This window comes from Falco naumanni, chromosome 4 (genome assembly GCF_017639655.2).
Source record: "Falco naumanni isolate bFalNau1 chromosome 4, bFalNau1.pat, whole genome shotgun sequence".
Classification (NCBI taxonomy): Eukaryota; Metazoa; Chordata; class Aves; order Falconiformes; family Falconidae; genus Falco; species Falco naumanni.
This window is the reverse complement of record NC_054057.1, coordinates 97,646,749-97,655,846: the sequence shown is the minus strand read 5'-3', so window position 1 is coordinate 97,655,846 and position 9,098 is coordinate 97,646,749. Positions and strand designations below refer to the sequence as shown.

The 9,098-nt window shown below is 40.6% G+C and overlaps 1 protein-coding gene across 5 annotated transcripts in view; it reads left to right on the top strand.

Annotated features, from left to right (window-relative positions):
* Positions 1-224: 224 nt before the first annotated feature.
* Positions 225-9,098, top strand: part of C4H3orf14 (chromosome 4 C3orf14 homolog) — a 34,308-nt gene continuing 25,434 nt past the window's right edge. The window contains exons 1-4 of one of the 5 annotated variants that reach the window (XM_040589487.1): positions 225-321; positions 1,880-1,959; positions 2,694-2,817; positions 7,513-7,587. In XM_040589487.1, coding sequence (XP_040445421.1) covers positions 1,907-1,959; positions 2,694-2,817; positions 7,513-7,587 — 252 coding nt within the window. In that variant the 5' untranslated portion in view covers positions 225-321; positions 1,880-1,906. Of the gene's footprint in view, positions 331-480; positions 772-1,879; positions 1,960-2,693; positions 2,818-7,512; positions 7,588-9,098 lie in introns of those variants that run through there. The other 4 variants (XM_040589483.1, XM_040589485.1, XM_040589486.1 and 1 more) reach the window with 4 other exon arrangements.

The window sequence follows — 9,098 nt, the reverse complement described above, 5'->3', positions numbered from 1 at the left end:
GGCTCCAGCCCAGCACGGCCACCCGCCACCGCCGCCGCTGCCCCCTCAGGCGTAACGGCCGCCGCGCCAGCCCGCCCTCCAGCCGCGGGCCGCCCGCCGGCAGTGATTGGGCCTTGCGTTCTCTCGCTCCTCCAGTCCCAGTGCCGGAGGAGGATCCCGACCTCGCCTGATTCCGCCTACCGAGGCGCAACGAGGCCAATCAGCGCCTACGGCTGGGCTCCACCTTTCCGGCCGTCTCCATGGCAGCGGGGGGGTGGGTTAAGGCGTCGCGGAGACCATGGTGGGTGATTGTTTTCCTTTTCGAAGCCGGCGAGGCTAAAGGTAAACTAGGTCTGCTTATTTATTTATTTATCTTTCCTGGCTTCTCCCCCCTCAATCCTACAGAGTGGTGCATTCCGACGGGCTTGCAGACACCCCACCCCACCCGCAGTGGTAGGGTTAAGGGCGGTTCCTACGTGCCGCTTCCCGCTCCCCCCGCGGCTGCTGCTCTCCAGCCTCACCAGGGGCGCCGGCCTGAGGCGGGGCGCTTGTCCTTGCTGCCGCCCCCCGGCGCCTCCCGGGGGCTTCTGGCGAGGCAGGGCCTCGGTGTGGGGCAGCCGGAGGGGCCTTGCCCGCAGCGGCCTGGCCTGGCCTGGCCTACCTCACACCTTGGCCGCCGCCTAGGGAAGATGTGTGTGAAGCGGTGGCCCCGGGTTGCTGCGGGCGGAGGGTGCTGAGGCTGGGTGCCCGTTCATTGTGACTGTGTAAGCCAGGCTCCCTGAAAGAAAAGGGGTGCGTGCGGTTGTGCTTCCCCGTGCTTCAGTTTCTACCCTTGCCAGTGAAGGCATTGCCTGCTGAGGAGAGACATCACCTGGCCTGGCGAGTGGCGTGAGGCCTGGGCTGAGGGAAGGGTACAGAGGTGCTGTGCCCCTCATGCCCCTCGTAGGGGAGGTGCCAGCGACAGGCATCTCTCTGGCAGTGTGGTGAAGGATGTATCACTAGAAAATGGCCTCCACCAAAGTCAGCATGCACATGTAAATAGCTTATTTCAAAGTGAAGTGTGATTCTCGACAGAGAGGAGGCCCTTCCTGATGCTGTCGTATCTTTGAGATCTTTCAGTTCTCCCACCTTTCAACATTGTGAACATGCGATAGGTTCTTTAGTTTTGCTTAACGTGGCAATGGTGCAGTCACCTCTGAGGTGGAAAAAACACTAAAACACTTTCAGCATTCTGAGAAGTTCTGTAGGATCCTGATTTGCATGCGGTGGGCAGTTGGTCTCCTTCATATCTCAAAAAAAGTAACAGTAAACAGTTTAAGCTGTGTATTCCATCCTGTACTGTGTTGCAGTACTGAAGAGCTGAGCTCAGAGAAGTCTTCACTTTATTTTTCAAGCATGCAAAAATTAAATTGGTTTGGTAGCCTAAGTTACTTAGTTTAATCATGCCTGTACTTAAACGTAGATTTCTATGAACAGGGCACTGTATCTGTGAGAAGTAGTTATAAATTATATTTACAAGAATGACTTTGTGTTCAGAGTTACTCGGCCCAGAAATCACTAACGTAAACAGTAATACACAAATCATGCAAGCACGCAGTTTGCCGGTGTGATTGTAAGCACCTGAAACTTGAGAAAACTTAATACTATATCTGAAACTTGAAAGTCAAATTTTAGTTATCTCAGAAATTATTAGAATGCTGTGAGATTTTCCTAAAACATATTGTGAACGTTGATAGTGTGCATGTAGTCAAAGCATAATGTAAAAATGTCTTGCAGGTTTTGTGTAGTTAGCTGATGTATAAATATCATGCATGCAACTTTTTAACACAGGATTGTTGAATACTGAAAAATGTGTGTATGCCTTTGGAAGATTTTATTTTACTTGGTTTTCCTTTTATAGTGACAAACCTGGGGCAAAGAACTGAAAATGTCATCCGGTTTGGCTCAGGAGGTTCACCTTGCTAGGAGACATGGAGAGATGTAAGTAATTGTTTCAGCGCTGTGGCGTGCCTCACAGCAATTTGTGTCGTGGCCTTGCAGGACCTCCCTTTCCACACATGACCATCCTGTGAACAGTGAATTTGAGCTCTGTACAGAGCACAGTGGTATTTCAACAAGGGGTTAGTGTTCCAGGAGGTGGCACTCTTTCTTCATGAACTATTGGAATTAGCATCCTTGCTTGCTGTTAAGGGTGTTTAGGTTGATGAGGGTTTTGACTTCCAGTGGTGCTACTGGTTTAAGATCTCCATTGTTAACCTCCTGTCACCATTAAATTCCTGTTTGGGGAAGGTAATTGGATTCTCTCACTGTAGCCTCAATTATGGAATTGCTGCTTTGTTGCCCTGTAAACTCAGATTGTGAAGCAAATACAGTAATGAGTCAGAAAAATCTGCTTTTCTTGTAACAACTAGTACTTGCCAATGAGCAAGAGTAGCACTGATCAAGTCACCCCATCCCACCCTGTCTTTCCTGTTCTGGGAGATTTAGTGCTTCTAAGCACCTTAGCATATGAGGACTGCTGGTTGCAACATTATAGCTTCATACAAGCACAGCAGGTGGTGTCTGCCTGTACCTTTTCCCTCCCCCAGCACACCCACCCTACAGCCGGCTTAATTAGCCCCATAGTTTTGAGAAAACTGGGTAAGGTAAAAAGGTTATTTTCTAGCTCCTGAGCAAAATGTTCTACCCACTTAGCAAAATGTTTTCCTTTGTAGACTGTCTCAGAGATCAGAGCTGCTACAGCAGATGGAGACTTATCTAGGAGACAAAAAGACTAAAAAGACATGGCAAACTCAAGCAGCTGATGCAGCTCATAAAAGGAATGCAGCACTTTTAAATGTAAGTTTCTGCAACTACCAGGAACCTCATTGAAATGTCATGGTTATGTAGCTTAGAGGATTTTAAAAAAAGCATTTGCTCTATAGTTATCATTTGAATTCTCCTATATACAGTTCCCTCTTCTGGAACTTGACCAAAAGTCTTAAATGACAAGTCTTTATTATCTGGTGGCATTGCTACCTTTTCCCATGCCCTTCTTATATGAGCCTCGTGGTGGCAGCTGCTACTATCTTTTTTTTTTTTTTTCCTAAGTACATGTAGAGTTGCAACACATGCTATTACACGTCTGCCTAAGAGAACTGAGTCTGACAAGTACCTACAAGTCTTACAGTACCTGTGCAATTTCGATTCAAGATACTGGGGGGTGTTTGGAAATAGGGGCTAACCAGCCTGTAATGTTGTTAGTCCAGGGTGGGAACCATTCTCCCACTATGATTGTGTGAAATTGTGGAAGAAGTTCTCAGTTTAATGCTTTTCTTTAGAGTGACAAAGAATCTTACTTCCAAGTCTGTAAAAGCAGTATTTAGTGTTTCTGGCTCTTCCTAGTGATGATACTGTTAATAGCTGTTCTACATGCCTGTTGTTGTATTTAGGTAAGATTTCTGTTTCCTAGGTAAATTAATCAGAAGTCAGAGAATGGGCAATTAAAAAGATCTAGGTTTGATGCCAGGGACCAGTATGCTAAAACATCTTCTGGAACCCCTGGCTTAGGCATCTGAGTCTGAAGAGATTGCACTTGACCACTGACATGAGCATGCATTTGAAAAATGTATGTCTGTTGTTCAGGAAACAGCAGAAAACTATACCTCTTGTGCATTTTCTTTAAACTCTTACGTATTAAGTGTCTATATTACATGCATTGTGTTTATTGAAATTGTAAGTTTTATTCTAGAAAATTGCAAGATTCATTTGTGTCACCAAAATATTTTTTTTCTTCATGCACAACCTGGTTAAGGTTTAAAATGTTCCCATTTTGGGTGAGTGTAACTCTATTGAAGGCCCTCTTTGTATTTAAATGGGAGTTATATTTAGAGAGTGGCAGACAAGGGAGAACAGTTAATCTGGGATGCCTTCTTAATTATTCTGTGGCAAGATTTTTCAACTTGGACTGCGGAAAACTGGTGTGTTCTAGGCTGGGGCAATCAAACCCCTCTGTATCAGGTATAGATATGTGTAGGTGCTTCAGTGGGAGGCTGTGGAGAAGTGGATAATTTGTTTATTTTTTCATAGTTCATGCTCCATTGATTTAGTAAATTGAGCCGTTATAAATGCCGTTTTCCATGTGCATTTTATAATAGATTTTTATTTCATAAATACATTTTTTTATAAATTATATGTATTTTATAAATGCATTCTCAGTTTACATATACAGGCAAACATAATAAATATAAGGTGTATTTCTGCATGCTGAAAGCTTCTTGTATTGGAAATGTTAACAATAGCTCAGACATATACAGAGTGTAAATATTTCTGCAGTTAAACAGATATTTGCCATCTTCTGTCACATCCTCAAAATTGTTCCTTTCAAGTGTCAGAAATGTTGGTGTTTGTATGGAAAAAAAGCAAAAACATATGTATCAAAACAAATTCTGTTGCAGGATAAAGTAGCATAAATCAGTTTAAATCTATTAATTTTATACTAGTTTTAACAGGCATGCACTCCTGCAGATGCTTTCTGATAACAGAAGAAAACAGGAAAAAAAAATCTATGCAGAATAATATATGAGAAGCTTGAAAACAAGACTGATTAATGTGCCAGCTTCAGAATATTGTTCCTGATACCAGGCACTGTACATTTCACAGTTACCATGTGGAGAGTTGTTGATTTGGCCTACTCAAAAATACATGGACATGATGAAGTGTTATTTTTTTATTTGCATTTCTGGTTTTCTGCGTGTAAGCAAAATCAGTTGTTTTCAGTATGTGATCATAGCAAAAGACATTTTTCTTTCTCTGTGCTAGTTGATATTTATGCACAGGAAAGCATTTCAAAATTAATTTATTTTCTAATCAGTAGGAAGCAAGGAACTAAACTTGTTCAGTATTTTAACATGATTATCAGAGTATTTTACTTGTCTTTAGAGGGAGACTGCAGATTTGGGAAATCTGTATCATTTAGTACTTACATAATGTTGTTGTAATAAAAGCAGAAATTAGACTAGTATTTATAAGCTAATTTATGACAGGTTTTCAGTAGAATTTCTTGTGTTTAGCTGTGCAACAGCTTATAACATGAAATAGAAAACAAAGGGTATGCTATACAGGAATTAGTATTGGGAAGGTAATTTAGACCAAATTTGCTTTCCTTCACAGGCATGTAATTCTAGAATTATTTACGTGGGATTCTGCCAGACTCATATCAATATAAGTGACAGCTGAATTTGGTCCCCTAAAAGTGATGCATGTGTCATGCAATCCATTTTACCTCTGGGGAAGGGTCTTGAATTGTTTTTGTTCCAGTCCTTGTGGTTTTAGGGGAAGCATTGTGAGATGCTCTCTTTTTTTCAGTACTGTGACATATTAGATTTGCTGGTTTTTTTCCAAAGAAGCTTACACTGCTGATGTATTTATTTTTATATTGATGATGGGGATTTCTTTTTCATAAGAAGTTTACCAGTTGTATAGACACATAAGGAGTGCCATCTAATTTCTCAGTAGTTCCAGTTATTTTCTAAAGCATACTACACCTTCCAGCAAAAATTTCTTTCACTGTCTGTCATTAAATCAGTATTCTGAATGACAATAGACTGCACAACATAAAACTAGAGTGAGCAACAAAAAGACACTTCCAATATCTAGGCTATGCCAAAGTGACCTTCTCTACTAAACATATCTGCACAACTGCTGTCTCCTTTCTTGCCTGCAAGACACTCTTTTCCTATCACCATAAACATTGCAATGATTTATTTGAGTATATAAAGAAATAATAATCTTGATTGCTGTTCTTCCTTCCTGTGAAAATTCCTGCAGGAATTAGGAAGAAGGAATCAGAAAGGAGGAAAATCCTATGAATATGAAGTGAACATTACTGATTGATCCTTCTTCTCAGTATGGTGATAACTTCTCCAGACTTGGTCTGAACCAAGCTTATGCTGATACGAGCTTAATTTGGTGCTATTTATAATGTATCTGTTTTGAATACATGCAACAGAGAAATTTCTTGCTTGGGTTATTTAAGTCTGTGTTGGCCTCTGTTATTTTGACCTTGTGATTTCAAATGGCTTCTATGTTTGCTCGTGTCCCCCCTTTATGTTTATCCCGTTAGTCTTTTTCTCACCTGAAAAGGGGTAGCCACCAGCTCCTTCTGAGGTTTTGGATAAATATGAGATTTTTAGTTTGCTTTCTCAGACATCCTTTAGCTTCCTTCCTACAAGGGTATGCACTTTGCTGTAGAAAAGGGAGAACAGTTTTGCTTGGATTAAGTTTGTAATTACATACAAGAGAATACAGTCATGCTGCAAAAAGAATTAATGAAATAAGATGGACAGTGTAAACTGAATGAACTGAGTGTGTCTGTATTGCTAACTTGAACTTCAGCTAACGCTAAGGCTGGATTTTGTTTTTATTAATCATACTCTGCTGAATTTGAGTCATATTTTTCAAACTAAACTTGAGTCGAGCACTGTTTACTTATTGATGTATTCAGATTGGCTATTATTCAATACGAGCAATCATGTTTGGTGTCTCTTGTGGATGTGCTCCTTCAGAATCTCACTCTGCTTTTCAGCGGCAGTGGTGGTGAATATTTGGGAAGTCCCTTTGGGGAATTTCCTCTCTCATTTAGTTTTTCTGTTGTACTCTTCACACCCGCTCTCTGCTCCCAACTCTGCCATCTGCTATACTTTCTTTCCCCCTCCACTCTGTTCAGCTTTGGCTTCTTCACACCCCACTCCCACGTCCCTTTCTGTCTCTCTTCATCTGCCCACCACTCAATCTCTTCAATGTTTGGGTATGGAACTAAGCCCACAAGAATGGGTCAGAACTTTAAAGGGGGAGGGCAGTTAGTTTGGGGGGATGTTTTGGTTTGTTTGTTGCTGTTGTTTTTTGGTTGTTTCTTTTCTAAAAAATGTATTTAGGCCTTTGTGAATCCAGCACACACATCCACTGGACAAGCAGAAACCCAAATACTGATTTTTTTGTAAGAAAGCTATGTGAGGTGCATTGTCATCCAAGTTTGTCTGGTGAACAGCTTGCTGCAGCTCTACATTTTTGTGCACATGTTATGCATGCATATTAGCAAGTCATCTTTGTCTTGAGAAGTAAAGATCTTGCACATAATTTGCCTAGTTACTTTACAGTTACAGTAGCTAGAATACATACTTCAGTCTTCATGCAGCACAGAGAAAACCATTCTGTTCCCCTCTATTTTCTTCAGTTTTATAGAACAGAATTTAACTAATTTACTCTAGTGTCCAGAGAGAATAACAGTGTTTTACAGCAACAGCCTTAGAATTTTATTCTTGTATCAAAAAGGTACAGCAAACATTATTTAGAAACTGTAGGATGTTAGTCTTACTAGTACAAGTCGGTTTTCAGAATGACTAGACAGAAAGATTTGAACTTTAGTGTTACTATTTGAATGCAGTTTAGCTGTAATGGGTTTATTTAATTAATTTAAATGTCTTTATGTGAGTGTGCGTTTTCCTTTTAAAATTCCCAGTGTTGTTTTTAAAATGTACTTTGCCTGTGTTTTAGGATATAGAAGCAGCAGAAAAAAAGCTGCAAGAAAGAGTGTATTTGCTTCCAGATCCTGATACTCTTAAGTTAGAAGTAAGTCCTAGCACTCTGTCTTTTCATTTGTTGTTTACCAAATATTTTGCTTTTTTTCCCCCCCTGAAGCATGTTCTTAAAGTGAAAATAATTGATTTTAAAATCCAGTGACTGGTATAGCCAAAGGCCTGTATACTGTGTAGCAAGCTGAACCTAAATTCTGGGGCAAGGTCCCTAGATTCTGGAGCATTCTGGTGGAAATATTTAGCAGCTTTCAGATCTGTACAAACTTCTGTGTAAAAATGAAGTAAAATATAAAAATGAATATTTTGAGTATCAGAAGATTGCTGTGTTTATTATGTCAGAGCTGTTTAATATTTTTTTATATGGTCATCCCATTTTCAGGGTCAACAGTTTATCAGCATGAACAGAAAAAATTTCACTTCTCAGGGTTTCTTTGTGGTTGTGTGGGACCTTATGCTACAGCAAGAACACTTGATTTTTACTTCTCAACCTGTGGACCCTAAAACATTAAAGATAAAAATTTTAACAGCAAATTATTCCGAGACCTAAGTATCATCCTGATACAATGTAACAGGTTCAGTTCCCTAGTCTCAAGAGTGTTCTATCAGTATTATGCAGTGATGAATGAATGATAAGGACAGAAACAGTCCTGTGAACAGGAATTGAAGCACAGCTCTTCCTGATGCAAACTAAACATCTTAACCACAAGGCCACTGAGTCAAACCCCCACTTGTGCTTCTTGCACCAGTGGTTTGTGGGTTCTTCGTTGTATAGTGGCTTAGCTTCCACAGGCATAGTCGCATGGAGTGTCCCACGCTAGTTTGTGTGCTAGGGGACTGTTAAAGGAGGGGAAATGTACAGATTTCTGTGCTGTCAGCCTGTGAAGAGAGGTATATTGTACATTAGTTTCACACCTCCAGAGCAAGTGTTTTAATACTCAGGGTATTACTTAAATGAGAGGCATTACTTCTTGTTCTGGTTATTGTTAAAAGTTTTTGTCTGTCATTGCATTTTGTAAATAGCCTACTCCTGTGACTGTGACAGGGTGCTCGCTGAGTATGCCCATGCAGTGATTTTTTTAAAAAAATTTTTTTTAGAGATTTTTAGGCAAAGGGGTATATTTTGTGCTAGCTACCTGTACATCTTGAATGATGCTAAGAAAGATGCCAAGCTACTAATATTGAACCTATTTTGACTGTGTTCAGAAGTAGTTTTAGACTCCTTGAGGACTTCCAAGACACCCTTAGAGTTGTTTGGATCAGTTTTGGACTGCTTCATCCTCTGTCCTGTGTGAAGTGTTAAGCTGCGTGTGGCACGTAGACTGAAGTCCACACAAATTGGAGAATGCAAGGCAATTGCTTATGGCTGCAGGGATGTCTACGCTCTGCAGCAGCAGTTGAATTTTACAGAGAACAGTTACTATGTGAAGGAGAAGATCCTAGTTCAGCCTTTTTTATACTTCTAGAGAAGAGTGCTATAAATAGTGGAAAAAGAAAACTTTGTTTCATGGTACAAAATTCTTGTGTGTGCTTTGTTCCAAAACACTT